The sequence below is a fragment of the Gossypium arboreum genome, chromosome 11 (assembly GCF_025698485.1).
Source record: "Gossypium arboreum isolate Shixiya-1 chromosome 11, ASM2569848v2, whole genome shotgun sequence".
Lineage (NCBI taxonomy): Eukaryota > Viridiplantae > Streptophyta > Magnoliopsida > Malvales > Malvaceae > Gossypium > Gossypium arboreum.
Window position 1 is genome coordinate 29,390,210 of NC_069080.1, and position 21,420 is coordinate 29,411,629.

Below are 21,420 nucleotides of genomic sequence, written 5' to 3' on the forward strand. Positions count from 1 at the left end.
ATAAGATTTTTGTATGATAAATAAATTAACAATTTGCCAAATGGATGGTGATGATATTGTACAAATGTATAAAAGTATATGTGTACGATTGTAGTATTTATACTTGTTATTAAATAGATATTTATTATTATTATTATTATTATTATTATTATTATTATTATTATTATTATTATTATTATTAAATTATAATTTATATTAATTATATTATGAGATTTTATAGGATGAATAAATAAAATTTGACAAATGTATGAAGATGGAATAGTACATGTGTAAAATATGTATTTAAATACTTGGATTATAATGATAAATTTTCTTAAATTTTAAGTAAAGATATTTATATATTATATATTAAACTATTATATTAATAAAAATCTATATTAGTTAAATGTTAAAATAATATAAAGTAAATAAAATAAAAGAAACAAAAACATAAAACAAAAGAAACAAAGAAACAGAGAGCATTCGAACAGGGGAAGGAAAGAAAGAAGAAAAGAAAGAAAAAGGAAAAATTAGGTTTGGAAGTTTTAAGCTTTAATTGGTAAGTCAATTAAGTCCTTTTCTTTTAATTTTGATGTTTTGGAAGCTTTAGAACAAAGTTTTGTTGAAATTAAGTTGAGGTTTTGGAAGTTTTTAGGTTTTTAAACATAGTTCATGTTGAAAAAAATAATGAATTAGGGATTTAATTGAATGAATTTTAAGTTAGAATTGATTAAAGGAATAAATTGTAAATTAGGCTATAAGTTTTGTGTTATAGGGATTAAATTGAAAGAAGTTTTAAATTAGGGTTTTATTATGAACATTAGATAATTAAGTAGAATATGGAAGGAAATTGAATAGAAATAAAGTATGAATTGAGTTAGAAAAGTAAATAAGTTAATTAGGATTAAATTGGAAATAGAGTATAAATTTAATAAAATTCAATTATTATTGTAAAATTAGTGCTGTAATTAATAGCATAATTATTTAATTTTCGTAGCTAATAAAGAATTCCAGGTATCGGCACAAAAAGGGAAGGTCGTCGAGTGGTAATTGAGAAATTCGGGTTTGTATTACTATAATTCAAATTATTTATTTATTCATTAAATGTTAAATTAATTTATATATATGGTAAGTAAATTATAAGGTAAGTGTTATTGCTGAATTGAATGAAAATTGATTTGAATGATGAATATGTATTGAAATTGAATCGTATGTGGATTGAAATAGAAAAGTATATTGAATTGAGTTGTAATTAAATTGAAATTGAAATTGAAATTGAAAAGTAATATGGAATACCCTATTATCTAGTCGGGCTGAGTCGGATTTAATTGGCATGCCATAGGATTTGGAAGAGTACGGGATTTTTCGGCTTTGCCAATCAAGCACTTTATGTGCCGTATTTTAGGCACCTCGTGTGTCGTTTCAGGCACTTATGTGTCGTATACTGATCAGGTACTATGTACAGTTTTAGGCACAATATGTCATACTGGTGTGTTTAGGTTGGAATCCGTGTATCCATCAAAGTTAATAGGGTGAACAACTGAAATGAGAAATTTAAAATAAATTGATTGATTATATTATTGAAAATATTGGAAGAAATGAGAAAGTTGAATTATGGATTGAAATTGAGATTGAAAATGAAAAGCATGAACTTAATGTTCATGTAGTGATTGAAATTGTTACATGTGATATGTGATGGAAATTGAAGAATAGCTAAAAATTGTATTGTTATTGTTAATTAAAGAAAGTTTAAGAATGAATGGATATTTGAGAAATTGGATAGTTACATGCTTGGTAATTATAATTCTTTATTGCTATTATAATTTGAATTATGGTAATACCACTGAGTAAGGAATACTCAGAGTACAGTTGTTTCCGTGCGCAGGTTAATAGGAGACCAGTCTCCCGGTCCAGCATCCGAACGATCCCGACTCCAGCATCAAGATTTTGGTGATGTTTTCTTCCTTTAAGTGAAAGTGGCATGTACATAGGGATTATAATGGTTATTTTGGTATGTTACATAAATTTTGTTGTAAAGAAAGGGATTTAGTGTTTTGATAATTAATTTAGTGAAATGGTAAAAATTGTTTATGGCATTGGTATTGAATTGAAATGGTTTGAATAGTTTTATAAGCTAATTAGAAATGATAATAGGGTTTTCATTAATTAAGTTGTTAAGTCAATATGTCAGGTATGATTTAAGTATATTTAAGTATATAAATGCATTGGTTGAAATGCTAGAACTGGTTTGGTTGCTATTTGAAATTTGCAGGGAAGGTTAAATATTTATAAAGGGGTTATATTGAATTTAAAAAAAAATTATATGAACTTATGATTATATTATAATATGTTTGTTATTTATTTAAAAATGATTTGTAAATTGTCTGACATATCTGGTAATGCCTCGTAACCCTGTTTCGATGATGGTTTAGGGTTAAGGCTGTTACAATAAGAGCTGATAAACCTTCATTACAAAATAGAAAAAGATAACGATCCAAAGGGTCCCCTTAGCGCAACCCCTTAGAAGGACAAAAAACCTCTCATTCTTCACCATTCAAAATGACCTTGTATGATGTTGTGGAAATATACCGAATGATAAGATCAATTAATATAGCATCAAAACCCATCTTTAACATTATGCTTCTAAAAAAACCCTACTCCACATGATCATATTTTTTACTCATATCTAGCTTGAGAGCTAAATAACCCTTAAGACACATCCTCTTATTTTTAAAAGTGTGAAGAATCTCATAGGCAAGTAGAACATTGTCAGTTATCAACCAACCGGGAATAAACGCACTTTGTGCCTCATCAATACAAAGATCTAACACTTTTTTAGTCTATTTGCAATAGCCTTAGAAATTATTTTATACATGACAATGCATAGGCTTATAAGATGGAAACTTCTCAAATTTCTCGAGTGAGATATCTTTGGAATCAAAACAATATTTGTAACATTAATAGGTTCCAACAACATACCTCAATTAAGGATTCCCAAGTAGTAAGCACTAACGTCTTGTCCAAAATCTTTTAAAAATAAAGTAGGATATCAATCTGATCCTGACACCTTTGTTGGGCCCATACCTTTCAGCACCAAATATAGCTCCTATTCCCTGTATTCCTCAGTCAACAATCTGTTCATATCTTCCAAGATACATCTCCCCACACGTCTCAAAATATGATTCAAATTTCCATCACCATTTGTGGTAAACAAATCTTAGAAGTAATCTCGAGCAATCTTTTTCATCTTTCCCATTTCTCTAATTTCCTTTCCATTTTCATCGTTCAGACAATATTGTTCATCTTTTTTCGTTAGGATGCAAATTTGTGAAAGAATGCAGTATTCTTATCCCTATTTTTTAACCAATTCGCACGTGCTCTCTACTCCAAAAAGACTTCTTCTTTCTCGATCTTCATGCTAAGATGTCACTTAACCTCCATTAAATTCATAAGATTTTCCCCACTTCTCTCCTGGTTATTTAGAGACTTCATCTTCTTTTTAAGATCTTCTATCATCAACATATGTTGAAGTCTTTAGCCCACAGACATTCCAGCTTAAAAGTTTCATTGCTCCCAGTCGACTTTTAAGTATTAATTCGCTACGAATTGGGCCTTATCGAAATTGATAAAACAGAAACGCCTAAGTCCATATTGTCAAACCTGGGCCTTTTCTTTCCATCACCGTTTTCTATTGGGCTATCTTCCATATTGGCACAATCCATTTCATTAGAGGGACTAGCATTAACATTATCAGCTTGAATCTTGCACCTTTCCAAATTAAATCCCAAAATGGGATTGATTGTCATTCCTGATTCTCCTCTCATCAAATCCCTTGAATTTTGCCCCCACCATTGTTTCCCCAATTAGCATGATCTTCCTCACGAAGCCAAACGATGTTCATGGTTGATGCCCTTCTAGTATTCGTCCTCAATGTTAAGTCCCATCCAATTTACATTTCCTTCAATCCCTAGTTAAGTCTTTTGGGGCAAAAATTATCACCATGGCTTAGACATCCACATAGAAAATAAAAGAGTTAATCTTTCATATCAAAAATTCACATAAGTAAAATTTGACTGAAAGGTCATAATTTTTTTTTTCGTTTCAGATACGAAGAATTTTTTTCATTTCACAATTCAACTATTTCACGTTGTAGTTAATGAATTCTCCAATAAAATCACCAAATATTTTTGCCATGGATTTTGAGAAAAATCATGAATGGAGATCATGAACTTGAATCCAAAACGCAGAAGAAGCAAGAAGAACTTCCATTGGATCTTCTTCCTCCTTTAATCAATGAAAAACCAGTAAATAGATATTGAAAATCCAAAGAGTGCCCATAATCGCATCGATATCCAACTCATGGAAAAATTTGAATAAATACCGCTTCCCACCTAGATCTGAGATTTGAACTCCTCCTAATGGATGCCAAAGGTTTGCCATTGTGTTCTTCATTGTCGGAAAGTGCACCACACTCACTATTAAAAAACATCCAACCAAACAACAATCATAGATCAATTTTCATAAGATCCCATCAATAGGCAAAATAAAAACTTCTTCTTCACCATCCTCTATATTGAGATTTGCTAATTCTTTTTCAATTTCGACAATACCCTAATAGAACACTCTTCAATTGAAAATAATAGAATAGAACAACATGAATAAAAGGACAAAATCACAACAACTTGCTACAGAGAGCAAACTATAGTTGTGCTACAAATAGCAAACTTACTTTCTTTATTAATTTCAACATATCTTTTTATTAAAAATCTATCTTTATGGTAACTTATTATATTTTTTATTGCTTTTTTTTACATTTTAATATCTTAAAATAGCTTTTTATGGGTGTCATTATATTTGTGCATAAGATGACCACGTAGGTTTTTTTTTTTTTTGTTAACCTCATACTTCTATAGTGTATGTTGAGTATGACTCTTATTTTAGTTAAATTTAAGAAATAATCTTTCGCTTAAACTCTATTTCTTTGTTTCAATCAAATTCTAATTAGTCTAGATTATTTTATTATTATTTGACCTATGAAGTTAGCTTATAAATAAGCTCTTTTACAATATTAGAAAATGCACCCATTAGATATTAGAATTCATAACACATTTAAAGAATTTTGTATTTACGTTTTAAGGGTTCTTTGTTTTCGAGGTTTAGTTTTTATCTCCATCTTTTGTACTCTTCGTTCTTTGGCCATTATAGTAAAATTATATTTATCCGTAGTTTTTTATCCTCTTTGGAGGGGTCTTTCCACGTTAAATTTGTGTGTTCAATTTCTCAATTTCTTCTGTTATTTTTACTTGTTCGTTACTTAATCGGGTCGATCCCTAACAGTGTATATATACATATGATTTGTTTTAAGTAAAAGAGAAGAAAATTTAGAAAATAAATTCAAATATATTTTATCCTTTCTTAATGTAAAAGAAATTATTGTTGACTTTTTATTTGATAAAATTTATGGCTTAAAATAATTTACTTTAAAATTAGATTTAATTTATTCTTATAATTCATGTAATTATTTAAAAATATATCATGATAAAATTTTTAAATCTCCATACTTATCATTCTTCCTTCTCCTCAAATCAATTATTAAAATAAATTTGTCAACCTGCAATTTTAGGGGTTAAGATCTTAATCTTTCACAATCAAGCTGACATATATAATTTTTGAGACGTTAATTTTGGGTATAAATTGGAATTTGACTCCTGTCCATAAAACAACTCAGAAAGTAATTATTTCATTGTTTTTTCTTTCTCTTAATTATGGAATAAGTAAGATTTCTTAGGAAAGGGAATTTCGAGACATCAATTTTTATTACTCTAATAATTATGGAATAAATATGCTTCAAAATTTCTATTTCCTTTGGCTATAATTACTTGTCTCCTCCAGAAACAACCACCAAAAGCTTCCATTTTAGGTAGGATATTTACTCCAAACATGATCTACTTATAATAGTATAATATTAAATTAATTTTATTCGTCTTCAGAATTTTTACTTGAATAAATAAAAGGGTTTTAAGTATTTATTTAAGGATATATTCATAGTGATTTTTTTATTTTACAAGTAATTTTGAAAAATTAATATATTTCTTTTTTAATATTTTATTATATTTTTATAAAACACTTATTAATTTCTTAATCCTACTTAATATTAAATATAATTTATGTTTGTTCGCAGGTTATTTACTGGCGCTAATAAAATATTATTTCATTTACTATTAATATAGATTAGTCATGAGTGTACAACACAGTGCTGCCAATCTGTCAACAAGAAACAGGAAATGCATCCTTTCTAGTGGCAAATATTGCAGCAAAATCTATCTACACATTAAAATATTAAAGAAGAGAAAAAGGATGCCATCAAAATAATATTAATGCTGTCCGAGATCATATTAACACACTTTTGAAGTTCAAGAAACTATATATATGCCAAAACCTTGGGGTGAATTATTGATTAAAGAACAAAAAGAAAGACATACCCAGCTGGGGTTCAGAACTTTGGGAGCATTGCATTTATTATTACATGAAAGTGACCTCTACATCATTTAATTTTCTTTTATACAATATTAAAGTTAAGGATGAGAGTAACAACATCATACTCATATCAAATAAGTATACAACAAAAGTTTGAATTATTAATTCATTCAAATTAAGACTACTTTTTACACTTATATATATACTGCTATTCAATCAAAATATTTCCCTTCTTAGTGTCTGTTTGTTTTACTAAAAATAGTTTTCGGAAAATTATTTACTTTGCTGAAAAAGTTAATGTTTTCTGGTGTTTGAGTGAATCTGTGTAAAATATTTTCTGTTGTTTGACAACTTTCTTAAAAATATTTCATAAAAACTATTTTCAATGAAACAAATATACATTTGAGATTTTCTTATCTTTTCATTGTTTAATTCACTTTTTCTTATATATATAAATTTATATTTTACATTGGTTTTGCATATATTAAAAATATTTTGTTAAATTCAGTTTTATTACAATGTCATTTTTGAGTTACATGACTATCAAGTGAGTTTTTTTATAAAAAAAAAGTGACATCAACAAAATTGACAAAAAAAATTGTCAATATCAACAATTGAACTTGATTTTCAAATCTGAAAAGTGAAGGGACTAAATTCTTGAAAATAAGAATACTGAGAGACTAAATTATAAATTTGCGAAAAGTACATAGACTTATAACATATTTTAACTTTTATACTACAAAATATTTATTATTAATATATTTATAATTGTAATAAATATTTATTATTAAAATATTAATATTGAATATTTTCAATAATGTGTGAAGAATATTATTTAAAATTATTAATTTTAAAATTTATTATTAAAATAAAATTAAAATATTAAATAATTTATTAAAATAATTAATATTTTAATATTAAAATAACATTCAATAATTAGGCGTATTCAATCAAGTAACATCTAAGAAAAATATTGCTAAAAATGAATATTTTAGCATTAATGTGTTAGAATTATATAAAAATAATGCAGAATTAAAGTTATGGTTATTTGAAGAGGTGATATCAAATCATATTCAAATAATAACAGTATCAAATTATAGTATTATTTTTAAAAATTTTCTATAAGTTTATATCCCGAAAAACAAACGTTCTTAAAAAATTTTTAAATCTTTTGTGTTATTTATTTAGTATAGGTGAAAACTATTTTGTGAGTTTGCTTTGAAAAGAAAATCAAGTGTCACCAATTATTTTTCAATCACTTTTATTAAATATGTTTATTAATTTAGTTTAAATTTATTTCCTATTTATCATGAAATACTATTATAATTGATACAGATTGTTTTATTTTAATTTTAATTTTTTTAAAATTAACATTATATTTTCTTATATAATTTAAAATTTATCATTATCATTGATAAATAACAATAATTAAAAATAAAGGTATACATTTTAGAAACTATAAAAGGTTAATTATTGTTAAACAATTATTGTCTCCAGCTCTTCTGTTTCTCTTTTTTCACTCTTTGGGTAATCATTGCAAATATAAAAAGCCCACACGTGTAGACCAAGAAAGCTAATAAATTAAGTTACTTTGTATATTGTCAAATCTTAGCTGAAACACTAATTAGTTAAATAGCATTTTCAGATGATGGAAAATCCCTTGGTACTTATATATCTAGACAAAGTTTGAGGAACATTGTTCATTAAATTAGGGTACCTATTATATATAATTTAAGTGTTAAAATAATTTGATATATACATTACAACTAAGATTAAGGGTTGACAAGTATTGTTTAAGAATATAGTAAAATATTTATAAAAATGAAATAAATAAATAAATATATATATATTCATCGTTAAGAATATAATATATAGTTTTAAAATAAAATATAAGAATAAATCTGAATTTGGTAATTAATCAATAGCAGTTGTATTTCCTTTCTAATATTAATCTCTATCCAAACATACATTTGATTAGAAATATAAAGATTTTATATTAACAGTTAATCTTAAATATGAGGAAAAGGAAAGCGAATGCATATTACAAATTTAATGGAGCTGATGATTTTTAAATAAAAATGTAAACGTAAGTAGAAAAATAAAAGACATAAGAAAAAGATTAATGAAACATGTCCATCTTGACATTGCCAAACCAGAAAGCAGTTAAGTGTGGTTTTCAGACCTTACAACCCCTATATAAAACCTAACTTGTCTTCATCGCCAGCCTTCGGCACGTGCCCTTCTATCTTATTTTTATTAAACATCTTTAATGCCATAAAAATAATTTCATTCACTAAACAATACGCCTTCCACCTATAAATTTGTTTCAATTAACCGCTAAACATTTGATTATATTGTTTTATTTATAATATCAGATATTATTATTATTATTATTATTATTATTATTATTATTTTCATACAAAAGAAAGTTGGATAATAAAAAAAATATGGCTTCCCGAAATGATATTTTTACCCTTACCAACTATTGCTGTTGATGAATATAAAATAATCAACTGGGGCAGTTTAGTCATTTTAACATATACAGGATGGTGGTAGTTTAGATGATTGAGATGACTTTGTACTGACCTTATCTTTCTTTTATTCCACAGCTTGCGTGTCAATTAAAATTATAGTAATAGTCAGACTTTTTTTTCAACCTTATTCATTTTTAATTTCTACATCTACCCAAATTATTCGGTTTTTTACATTTTATTTTTCTCCGGGTTGAATAGTAAATTTATACCCGCAATCTAAAATTTGTAGTTAAGGTTATTTTTGTAAATTGAAAATATATCTAATAAACTAAAACTCAAGTCCTTGATTATGATTCATTAAACCTAATTGTGAATTTAAAGAAAAAAAAAAGGAAATAATAATAATAATTAGTATAAAAAATATTGGCAGCGTGAAAAGTGGTGAAGGAGAAAAGAATAGCGACCACCCTTTTGTTTCTTATTTTCTCTCACCTCTGTGTCTTTGAGGAGGCTAAGGTTATTTCTATATGTTTTGTTGTGAAAGTGAATTATCTGTTTTTCTCAGATCAGCCTCCATTTTCATTCCTTTCTTACTTCTTTTCTTTTCTCCCCTTATATTCATATAGTTTCACCAGGGGAATATTCAAGAGGTGAAAAATAATATCTAGTCACTACTGCAAGGAAGGAAAAGGAGAGAAAGAGAAAGAAAGAGACGACAGACGGAGGACTACACACATACACAGTGAGAAAGGAAATGAAAGGAAATGAAAAGAAAGGAGGGAGGGAATTGAAGAATCTTTCAATAATAACACACGGAAGGGATATGTCTAGCTATAAGAGCTTTATATCCTTTCATATGCTGCTGCAACTCTAACAAGGTCTGCCTATATATACACACACACACTCTCTCTCTCTCTCTCTCTCTCATATATAGCTGAAAATGATCAAAAGGGTTACAAAAACATCCAAAACATAATCAACATAGACTTGTTTCATCCCTTACACCAGTTTTTTTTCTTTTTTTCCTTCACTTAACTGAGAGAATTTGATCCTCTCTGTTCCTATCTTTCCTTTTTCTTTGTTCTTTTTTTTTTTTCCCCTGATAAGAGTGATTTGTTTTTTTATGATGGGTGTTATTTGTTTCTCTATGTGGGTTACCGATTCATAATTGAAACAGCAAGAAGGTGAAGGAATTTGATAGAGGGAGAGAGGTAAATAAAGAAAAAGGATATGATGATGAAGAAGAAGATGCTGATATGGGAATAGCAACGCCACCACTCGTCGCATCAATTCTTTCTCAAGAATCTCAACCCTCCAAAAAAATTCACCATCAAATCCCAATTCAACACAAGAGCAACAATTCTACTAATTCTATGTCCCAAGATTACCATCAAGCAGCTGGCATCTTCAGCTTCTCGAATGGATTCGAGAGATCAGCCGTAAGCCACCAAGAACACCAACAGCAGCAGCAACAGCACTTAGAACAGCAGATCCGGAGAGATAAACTAAGAGTTGAAGGCTTTGAGCCGCCACCTCCACCATTAGTAGGGATAGAAGAGGAAGAATCAACTTCTCTCCCTGTTTATGAAACCGCAGGTATGTTATCCGAAATGTTCAATTTCCCTTCGGGTGCGGCTGCTGCCGCTGCTGCCGCCACTGCCTCGACCGAGTTACTAGACCAGCATGTACAGCCGAATTATCGAGCACACCGGCCAGCCCCAGGTAATACCAACGAGTGGTATAGCAACAGGCAAGGTGTTGTTGGGGGTTTGGGACAGTTAGGTGAATCAAAGAGTCACATTACCCGTGACAGTTTAGCTCAACAGCATCAGCAGCAGCAGCAGCTACCAAGCATTAATGCCGACTCAGCAGCTGCCATGCATCTTTTCTTGATGAATCCGCAGCAACGATCACCATCTCCTCCTCCACCTCCTCCAGCAACTTCTTCTAATACTCTTCACATGTTGCTTCCAAATCCATCTACTTCTCTTCAAGGGTTTAACGTATCAGGTCCTGGAGGGGGTTTCGGAACAAGTACTGTTCTATCTCCACCTCAATTTACTTGGGTTCCTGGTAGTGCTCATGAAGGAGGCAACAACACTGATTCCCAACTCAGCAGCCTAAATGAAATTGGAAGTGTTGTGGAAGGCCAAGGTCTTTCACTATCTTTATCATCTTCTTTGCAACACTTGGAGGCTGCTAAAGCTGAAGAATTAAGGATGGGAGACGGGGGTTTACTGTACTATAATCAAGGAGGGGGTTCGGCTGCTCAGTTTCATCAGTACAGGAATTTGGGCAGTCATCATCAGACAATGCATCTGCAAGGCGGAGTGGGACAAAACCAACAGGTTCATCATGTTGGGTTCGGATCCTCATTAGGAATGGTCAATGTATTAAGAAATTCAAAGTACGTTAAAGCAGCTCAAGAATTGTTGGAAGAATTCTGCAGTGTTGGAAGAGGCCAGTTCAAGAAGAATAAGTTCGGTAGAAACAACACAAACCCTAGTTCTGATCCTGTTAGTAGCGGATGTGCAGGTGGTGGTGGTTCTTCTTCATCAACAAAGGATCTCCCTCCTTTATCAGCGGCTGATAGAATTGAACACCAAAGAAGGAAGGTCAAACTGTTATCCATGCTTGATGAGGCATGTAATCTCTTTCTCTATTCCCCTATTTTCTCTTTCATAGTTCCACTCTCTTCTTCAACTGACTAAGACCCAATCTTTTTTTTTTTTAATTGTCCTCCGATCATTTATTTGAATACCTCCATTAATTTTCAAATCAAACATCAGCACCACAGCACAGTAACGAATAAGAATATTTTAAACAAAAAAAAAAAAAACCAGATAGAGCAAAGCCGGCTGGTGCAATAGGGTTATACAGGATCTAGTTGGTAGAGTTTGATTATCCTTCTCACTTTGTCTTTCTTTTTTTAATATTTTCATAATTTCGTGTCATACTCATTGGATTGGTGGGTGTGTTTAAGTACTCAACCTGGTTTGGTGGAAGACATGAGAGATTACTATTAAGGGTATGCACTCAATCGTGAAGCGACGTCCCTTCTGATTTGGAAGGTGACCATCAGCCCACCATATTACGTATCAAAATCATTGAAGCCACTGCTACCCGAGAGATCCATACCCATCATAGCAATATTTCAGGGAAAACCATATATATATATATAATAACCTGGTTGACTCTGGGAAAGGCGTTATGCTTTCATTTTCCACTCTTTTTCCATACTGTAATTTTTGTTCTTGTTTGCGCTCCCCGGCCAGTCAATTGAGTATAGGAAAAGAAGGGAAAACAAACACACAAAAGGGTATCCTTAGTTCCCAGTTCACACTTGCCATTAAAATTATTTGACTGTACCAAGCTTTGATTAAGGCACTTGTTATTTGGGGCGGGAAGGGGGGTTTCCTTAACAGCAAATAAGTCTTGTCAAATGCTTTATTATTTTTATTATTATTATATAACATGGTTGTGTCAATAAAATCAGATGATCTACTTTTAATGTTTTTATCGTAAACAATGACTAACAACGACACTGAGCATATGGTGTAATTTATGGTTTTGGCAGGTGGAGAGGAGATACAACCATTACTGTGAACAAATGCAAATGGTAGTGAACTCATTCGATCTGGTGATGGGGTTTGGGGCAGCAGTCCCATATACCGCCCTTGCTCAGAAGGCGATGTCAAGGCATTTCAGGTGTTTGAAAGACGCGATATCAGCACAACTGAAACACAGCTGTGAGATGCTGGGGGAGAAAGATGGAGCAGGGAGCTCAGGCATAACGAAAGGAGAGACGCCGAGGCTGAGGATGTTAGAGCAAAGCTTAAGACAGCAAAGAGCGTTCAACCAAATGGGTATGATGGAGCAGGAAGCTTGGAGACCCCAAAGGGGCCTGCCTGAACGTTCAGTCAACATTTTGAGAGCCTGGCTTTTCGAACATTTTCTCCATCCGTACGTTGCCTTGCCTTTACCTCTTAATCTAACCCTACTCTAACACTAGTAGAATCTTCTTCTTCTTCTTCTTCTTCTTAATTAAGTATATGACATAATGGCACTTTATTATTAGCTCACACAAAATCCAACTCTTCTTTACCCATTGTCATGCTTTCTGATTAGTGCGTGGAAAAAAGAGCAATGCAGTGTCCTTAGATGTTGTCTTGTCAGCCAAAAAGATGTTAAAAGACCTTTATTTCCCTCTCTACTTTAATTTTGTCAATCACAGACCCAGACGCAGAAATTAGTTGCTAAAAAACAACTTTTAATAAAGCATCATAATTTAACGAAAGACACTCTCTCTCTCTCTCTCTCTCTCTCTCTCTCTCTCTCTCTCTCTCTCTCTCATGGGCATAAACCCAAACAAACAAAAGATATTCTTTTTCTTTTGTTTTTGGCTAAAAATGAAATAGTGATATATGCACGAAAATGGTGAGAGAGTTGAAACAAGTTGTCCCCTTCGTTACTTCTGCAAAACTGCTGCAGCTGCTGCTGCTGATGATATGATATTTCTTCTTTAGATTCTCACGCCCGTGCAGGGAAATAAAGAAAGGCTCAATCCCACCCTAGGTTAGGGGGTAGATAAACATGGGAGGCTCTTTACACGGTTTTGGGCAATGACTCTGATTTCATTTTCTGGTCTCTATCTCAGGTACCCAAGCGATGCAGATAAGCATCTGTTGGCTCGACAGACTGGTTTATCGAGAAATCAGGTATGTCTTAGTCCTTTCTTTCACTCTAAAAAAAAAACAATGAATTCAGTTCAAGTTATATGTATCGTAGATATTTACAGCTTAGATATGATTGTTGGGACCGATAAGAAGAAGAGGGAAAGGAAACCCCTTAGGAAAGAACCATCAGTAAGCTCAGAAGAACTTGCATGGATTTGGATTATATTTTCAATCACTATTTTGAGAGAGATAATTTCTCTTTATTTTAAGATTCTTTAGCCCAGGACATAGATTCTGATTTCTGAATAAAAGACACAAATACTGAAACTTAGCAGATTATATTCAAGGGCAGGGACAAAGTACACCAAGAAATGAGACATCAAAGTTTGCAGCTTTAATTCTCTCTCTCTCTCTCTCTCTCTCTCTCTCTCTCTCTCTCTCTCTCTCTCTCTGTTCTCTCTCTCTCATATCAAATACACTCAGGATGACATCCTTCAGCCTCCAACCACACGATAAACATTTTTCTCTACTTCAAAGTAACAGTAGTAAACATTTTTTTACTCCACCATTAGTATTCGCTTTTTGGTATCTGTTAAGAGTGTTGTTTAAGTTTAATTAATGGGTTAATTAATTAGGTTGCTTTTTATTTCTTTCTTAATTTGCATGCATGAAAGCCAAAATGGGTAAACGTGTGGCTGCAAAGTATGCTAGATAAGAAAAGACAAACACCTAATTCTAGTACTATGTCTTTCATAATTTATAACTGAGTAAGAAAAAAGACAGTGACTCAGAACTCTTAAATGCAGCTTCCCCCATATGTGTTGTCCTAATCTCGCGGACCGTAAACTAGAATAGTAAAGTCTTAATGTAAGAATTTAAGGGAAATTAATGAACTGATTAGATCTTTTGATGTGGTGTAATGATATTTGTATTTGCAGGTTTCAAATTGGTTCATAAATGCCAGGGTTCGGTTGTGGAAACCCATGGTGGAAGAGATGTACCAACAAGAAACAAAAGAAGAGGGAGACCATAATAATAATAACAACAATAATCATACAGAGAGAGAAAGGAACCCAAACAACAACAACAATGCACAAACATCGACGCCTTCGACAACAGCAGCGCCAACTACAACAACAACCACCCCAGCAGGCAAAGGATCCCAAATCAATGCCACTGAAAACGACCCTTCACTCATTGCAATCAATACTCCCCAATGCTTCTCGGAAAACCAAGCAAACCCCACCGCCACTGAGGTGGCACCACCCATTTCCCAGCCTTTCACCACCACCATCCCCCATGACTCGGATATCCACCACCAAAGGATAGCTGGCACCACCGTTGCAGCAGCGGATTACGGGACCACAGCCGGTGGGAACACGGACATTGGCTCGAGTCTCATAAGGTTGGGGACCACCACGGCGGGTGATGTCTCACTCACTCTAGGGCTACGCCATGCTGGAAACATGCCTGAGAATACCTCTTCTTTCTCAGTTAGAGACTTCGGGGGCTGTTAATTAATTCAATTCCAAACATACATTTCATAGTATCCTCTTAAAATAGAAAACAATAATCCCATTTTGATTTTTTGTTTTTTTTTTTTCACCCTATTTTCTTCAATTCTATTAAGAAAAAAGAAGGTGTTGCACAATGATCAAAACCTTAGCATTAAGTTAGCTAGTTGTATTTGGCTTTATTACTATAATTGTATAGTAGAATGGTTTTACTTCTCTATCATCATGTACTTAAGGTCCTTGTACCTTTATATTTTCTAGAATAACATGAAATATTCACTTTTTTTTAGAGGAGAAAAAAAAGGAAAGTTTTAGATGTTGTTATTGTTGTTTTAATTAAATTTGATAGTTAATCTTTCAAAAGCAGGATAGTTATATTTAAACGAAAATGTTAATTAAAATATTAAATTTTATAATGATTTTGATATGACAGTTCATCTATAATTCATATTAATATTGTACTATATATATATTTTAAATATCATGTCATGTTTAAAAATTTAAACATTTTAATTAGTATTTTTGTTAAAATAATAATAATTCAACTCTTTTAAGAAGTTAATGATTAAATTCAACTATTTTTTAAAAGTTTAGGCCAAATTTAACTCTAAAATGTATAAGTACCAAATTAACAAAAGATATGAAAAGAATTAACCTTATATGTTCCTCTATATGGGGAATTAAAAAGTATGGTATTTCTAATATTTTAAATTATTTTTGTATTAATTAGTAGAGTGCAGACAGTGAAAGGCACGTCAATTTGGGTCACCTTAATTAGGTATCAACATGGGGTTTATTAATGATTTGATATTTAAACAAGTTTTTCTATAAATGGTTGATATATGTTGATGAAGGGATTTTAGCTTTGAATGGAAAAACACGACAAAATTACAAGTAAATAAATTCTTTCATGCATTCTACATATTTAATAATAACTTTTTGCAGGGCTGCCATTAATTGCTTATGGATATGATGTCTAATAAGTAAAAAAAAAAAGAAATTAACATAATTTTCCTTCTCAAATTTAATTTGTTGGACTTTCGACTTCATATTTCACGAAAACTATAAATTATGTCCAAACATATCAACTTATTGTAGCATATAAATTGTTGGATTACTAAATTTGCTAATTCATTAATTATTTATTTATAATGTTTAATAATCATTTTCAAATAGACTGTTCATAAAATTAGAAGACCAAATATTAAGAAATTAAATATAACGAAATGTTATGTGAATGAGCATGCTACAACTTACTATTTAATCTCTACGACTCTATCCCGGTCGTCTTTTTTTTGTTTTTTTTTTTTTTCAGTTTTGGTAGTCACTATTTTGATTATATCCGTAACCGAAAAATCGTAAACAAGTGGATGAATTATTAAATGGAAAAAACAAATGAGTAGCAAATGGGAGTAAAAAGCATTAGGGTTTGTTGACAAAGAGAAAAGAAAGAGCATAAAACATGAAAGTAGCCATTGTTACCTAAAAGGTAATTGCCCGCCAAGAAGTGGCTGGTAAAAGTCATTGTTAAACATAGCCCCCCAAAACCAATCCATTCTTTTTTTCTTTTCTTTTTTGTCTTCTTTTGCTCAGCTAAAGGTTTTGTTGTTCTTGTTGTTGCTGCATTTGTTTACCTGATAATTCAAAGGTTGGTTCCTTAAAATACAAAACAAATGATTTGCAAAGCAACAAGTACTCTTTACCTAATATGTTGCTTTTCCTTTGAGAAAAACAATATAAAAAAACCAACATCTCTACACCCTACATATGGTTTTATTTATAGACCAGGTTGTTCTGTTGCAATGCAACCATCACTTGCTATTTTTATCAAAGATATGTATAATTTCATGGGTGAAAATTCAATCTAACAATTTGTCTAGTCTTTTTGTGGGAGAGTGGAAATGGGTTTCTTTTGATATGATATCACACCTGCTAAATCATTATCTAAAAAGCTGCAAATACAAAACCCTATCGGTTTCAAAACGTTTTCACTGCCAACTACAGATTGAGTATACCAAGCACTGTCGCCTTCAGCTGTATTTCCATTTTTTTTCCTGACATTTGAGAGAGAGAAATGTTAAGAACCAAAATTTTAACATGATCCAGTAAGGAGTTTGGTTTATTTAATGTGGTGGAAGCAACTTGTGAAAATTTTAACCATGCAGCTGGGAAACAGTAAGCATTAACTGTGTGTTGTTTGGTTGATGTAAGAGCATTCAACTGAATCTGAACCCATGAAAACAGATGGGTAATATATATAATCTTAGAACATGAAAAAGAAAGGGTTTAAAATCGACCCTGCAATTGACTGAAAGAGAAATACCATTAGAATCTATGCTGATTCTCAAATGAGGTTGCTTTTCATTTTGTTTTGTCCTATTTTCTTTTTTTTAACCTTACATTAAATGTCTGATAAAAGTTGCTTTCTTAGCAGATGGAGAGGGCGGGTGGTCCTGAATCCAGAGCCCTGACCTGACCCATTCTTTTTTTTTTTTATTTTCTGAGGATTGTTTCAATGATCAGTATTATATCACTTCATTTGGGTTCTGGATAGGCACAAAAACTTTCCACTACACAATTCAACGAGTCACCAAGTACCTCCAGAATGGCTTCCTTGTCTTGTTTGGGGTAATATAAATTACAGATTCAATGCAAAAGTAACAGACCAGAGGCTTGTATGATATGAGTGCTTTTAACTTCAGACAAAACAACTTTGGGGGTCGAACCCACGTACAAAATGGCTGTACAGAAAAGCAACCCCATTGGATGCAAATCCAAGAAGGATTAAACCACCAAACAGACGACTTACAGACCATGGACCCCACTTTTGGGTTTGGGCTTGGCTCCATGTTGTAGAATTTATTAAATTGGTTTAAGATTTAGGCCTCAGCTATGTACCGAGGGGTAGGATAGGGTCACAATTCTGGGTAAGCCCCTTAATCTTCCAGGCTTCAACCCATATGGGGTGCTAACCTACTAATACTATATATAATTACAGAGGAGTTCGTAGTGTGTGTTTCTTTTTCAAGTGTTACAAAAATGCGATATAAATTCATGTAGGAATAATAATAAGTATCAAATTAAATGAATTATCCGTGTAGTCACAAAGTAAAATCAAATTATTACAATATAAATAGACTAAAAACTAGTATAATATAGATTAAAGCCGACAAACTAAACTAAAACCTACAATACATATGATGAAACTAAAAAACTCACGCATATAAAGACATGGAAGTACTTAAAATTCATTTCCGTATTTGCCAACTATGCCGAACACGATTTGTACATGGTTTGAACATGATTTTAAAAACTTAAGCAACAAATTATTTGCTACTATAACATTTGCTAGTTGAGAATGTGAGGTTTAGAGTTAGTAGTAATAGATAAGTACAGATTTTTGGATAAATTTGATATTATTACTCAAAGAAGCAATAATTTGTTACATCAGATTGAGTAGATAAAAAGCATTCCATATTGGCTTCAATAAGACAGAAATGAGAGCCTTCACTTTTAGCTTTGCTATAGACCATGATAGCTCTTGATGCCAACTACCTGCACATCTTTGAATCCCAAAATGCTAAAGTATGCTATACCCATATTTTCCTTGAGTAAGGACACTCCAAAAATAATTGGTCCCTAGTTTCCAAGTTCTCAAAACACAAATTGCAACTACCATCAGTGTTCAAGCTCCACCTTTGAACCCGACCCTCAGTTAGCTATTTGCTTTGGATTTCTAGCCAACTCATCAAAGAGTATTTAGGAATATGAAAGGGGAACCATAAAATCCTACTCCATTCAACTTCTTCTCATCTATCTCTTATCTTATTCCATATTTCCCCAACTTTACATGTAGTTCTGTCCACGCATTTAAATGAGCAAATCTGAGCAGCAGTAAGTCTAAACTTCAATAACTTTAAGTTTAAGCTTCAATAACTTTCTCCAGTTCCAGCTTGTTAAGACTACAAGTATACCTTAGCTAAGCCTGGTTGTTTGTCAGTTTTTTGAGTTAGTTATGAGCTGTTAGTTTGTTACTTAATCATTGTTCTATAAATTCAAGACTCCTCAATGTATTTCACAGGTCGAAAAGTCTAAATACAAAATACATTCTTCTATTATGTTTCTATTCTACCGTTGTAGCTTACATGGTATCATTAACTTAGGAATGTTCTGGGACCTACCTCAATGACCACCACCGCTTCTACTGATTCGACCGCCATTAATCCTGGTTCTTCAGCATTTACTGGTACTCGACTAGTCCAGTCTTTTTCGCGACATGAGACGATCAAGCTCGATGAAGACACATTTGTTCACTGGCAGCAACATGTTAGGATGATTGTCGAGGGCTATGAACTGATCGGTTTTCTCGATGGCACTTTGGCTAGTCCACTGTGGTTTGTGCAGTCTCTAGACGGCTCGCTCATTCCGAATTCTGATTCTTCAACCTTTGTGCAACAAGATCGGTTATTAACCTCATGGCTTCTTTCCACAATTAATCATTCTATTTTGTCTTTTTTTACAGAGGCTCAATCTGCTTGTGATGTATGGACTACCGCAACCCGTCTTTTTGCCCCTTTCACTGGGGTGAAGCTTGCTCGTCTTCGACATGATTTGCTTTCTCTCAAGAAAGGCAGTCTTTCAATCAAAGTTTGTGGCCAAAATCCAGAATATGAGTGCTTTGATAACTGTCTCTGGTTCGTGCATCTCCGAAGAAGAGAAGGTCCAAACTCTGCATGTGGGCTTACCCTCTGATTTTGATTCTGTCATTACGCTCGCCTCGTTCTCATCGGAACCTTTGCGATTTCAACAACTTGTTGAAGTGCTTCTTGAGTTTGAGAATCGTCAGGTGCGTGTGGCTTCAGAGATACCTCTTCATGCTAATCTCTTGGAGACTGTTCCTTTACCGATCATAGGGGGTTCTGTTCGTGGTGTTCGTCCCCCATCTAGAGGTCGTGGGCGTGGGTTCTGATCCCGAGTTCAATGCCAAATCTGCGGATGGTTTGGGTATCTTTCTCAATGGTGTTTCTATCGTTACGACCGTGACCATGAGGGATCGTCGTCGGATGCTTGAGCATCGTCTTCGGTAGGTCGTCGATGGACATCCATCTGATTCTGTTGTCAAATCTGTTTTGAATAAATGTAGCATTTCTTCAAATAAATTTTGTATGGACACTGCATGCTCTGCATGTCAAAAAAGGAAATCACATAAATTGCCCTTTACCGATTCGACCACTAAATACACTGATCCGTTTACTTTGGTTGTTTCTGATCTCTAGGGACCTGCTCAAGTTGCTTATGTTAACAATTGATATTATGTATCTTTTATTGACATGTGCACTCGCTTTACTTGGATTTATCTTATTGGCCAGAGTCTCAGGTTGTGGATTACTTTGTTCAATTTCAGAAGTTAGTTCAAACGCAGTTTGGGAAAACTATCAAACAATTTCAGAGTGATTGGAGCAGTGAGTATCGAGCCTTTTTCGGTTCTAGCAAACCAAGGGATAGTTCATCGGCTCTCGTGTCCACATACCTTCGAACAGAACGGTGTGGCTGAACGCAAACATAGACATATTGTTGAAATGAGACTCACGCTATTGGCACAAGCAAATCTTTCTGTAGATTTTTGGGCCTATGCATCTAGTTGTGCTATTCATCTCATTAATCGTCTTCCCACTGTGGTTCTGAATGGATAAACTCCATATAGAGCTCTTTATGGACAAGATCCTACGTATGATCATTTGTGCATATTTGGGTGTTGCTGTTTCCCTTATTTGCGACCATTTCAACGTCACAAGTTGGATTTTCGGTCTCAACCTTGTACGTTCTTGAGATATAGTTCTCAACACAAAGGATACCAACGTTTTTTGGCAGATGGTAAGATTGTAATTTCTCGTCATGTTGTGTTTGATGAACATCGATTTTTGTCTCTTTCATCTACTACGTTGGGTTCTGTGTCGACTTCCGGTTTTATGACAACGTTTGTTCCACTTGTTAAGACTGTTTTGTCTAGACCCATGGAGCACTCATCCGCTCTTTCGTCATCATCTTGCTCTCATGTTTGCTGTCCTTCTCCCACTGTGTCTGTTTTTCCTCAAGTCGAGGTGGGTTCTGATCGTGACTCTCAGAGTTCTTCTTCTTTACCCAGTACTGATGCTGACACTCCTGGCTCTGTCATGCCTACTTCTACTAATCAAACTATTCCTCCAGTTTAGAACTTTTCTTTGCCTCCGACAAATACTCATTTAATGGTTACTCGATCTAAGGCTGGCATTTTTAAGCCAAAGACGTTGACTGTTAAGA

General features: G+C 32.7%; 1 protein-coding gene across 2 annotated transcripts; it reads left to right on the forward strand.

The window, feature by feature from the left end:
- Positions 1-9,299: 9,299 nt before the first annotated feature.
- On the forward strand, positions 9,300-15,428 carry LOC108483361 (BEL1-like homeodomain protein 4). 2 transcript variants are annotated; one of them, XM_053021522.1, is made up of 6 exons: positions 9,300-9,446; positions 9,557-9,808; positions 10,108-11,572; positions 12,508-12,893; positions 13,588-13,648; positions 14,545-15,428. In XM_053021522.1, the coding sequence occupies exons 3-6, from the start codon at positions 10,187-10,189 to the stop codon at positions 15,121-15,123; spliced, it is 2,412 nt and encodes an 803-aa protein (XP_052877482.1). In that variant the 5' UTR covers positions 9,300-9,446; positions 9,557-9,808; positions 10,108-10,186; the 3' UTR covers positions 15,124-15,428. The 2 variants fall into 2 exon arrangements, with proteins under 2 accessions (XP_052877482.1, XP_017642203.2); XM_017786714.2 differs by having other exon boundaries at positions 9,331-9,808.
- Positions 15,429-21,420: the final 5,992 nt, after the last annotated feature.

Coding starts and splice junctions, on each gene's coding strand:
- LOC108483361 (XM_053021522.1), top strand. CDS start 10,187: ATGGGAATAGCAACGCCACCACTCGTCGCATCAATTCTTTCTCAAGAA. Junction 11,573..12,507: donor TGTTATCCATGCTTGATGAG/GCATGTAATCTC, acceptor TGGTTTTGGCAG/GTGGAGAGGAGATACAACCA. Junction 13,649..14,544: donor CTGGTTTATCGAGAAATCAG/GTATGTCTTAGT, acceptor TTGTATTTGCAG/GTTTCAAATTGGTTCATAAA.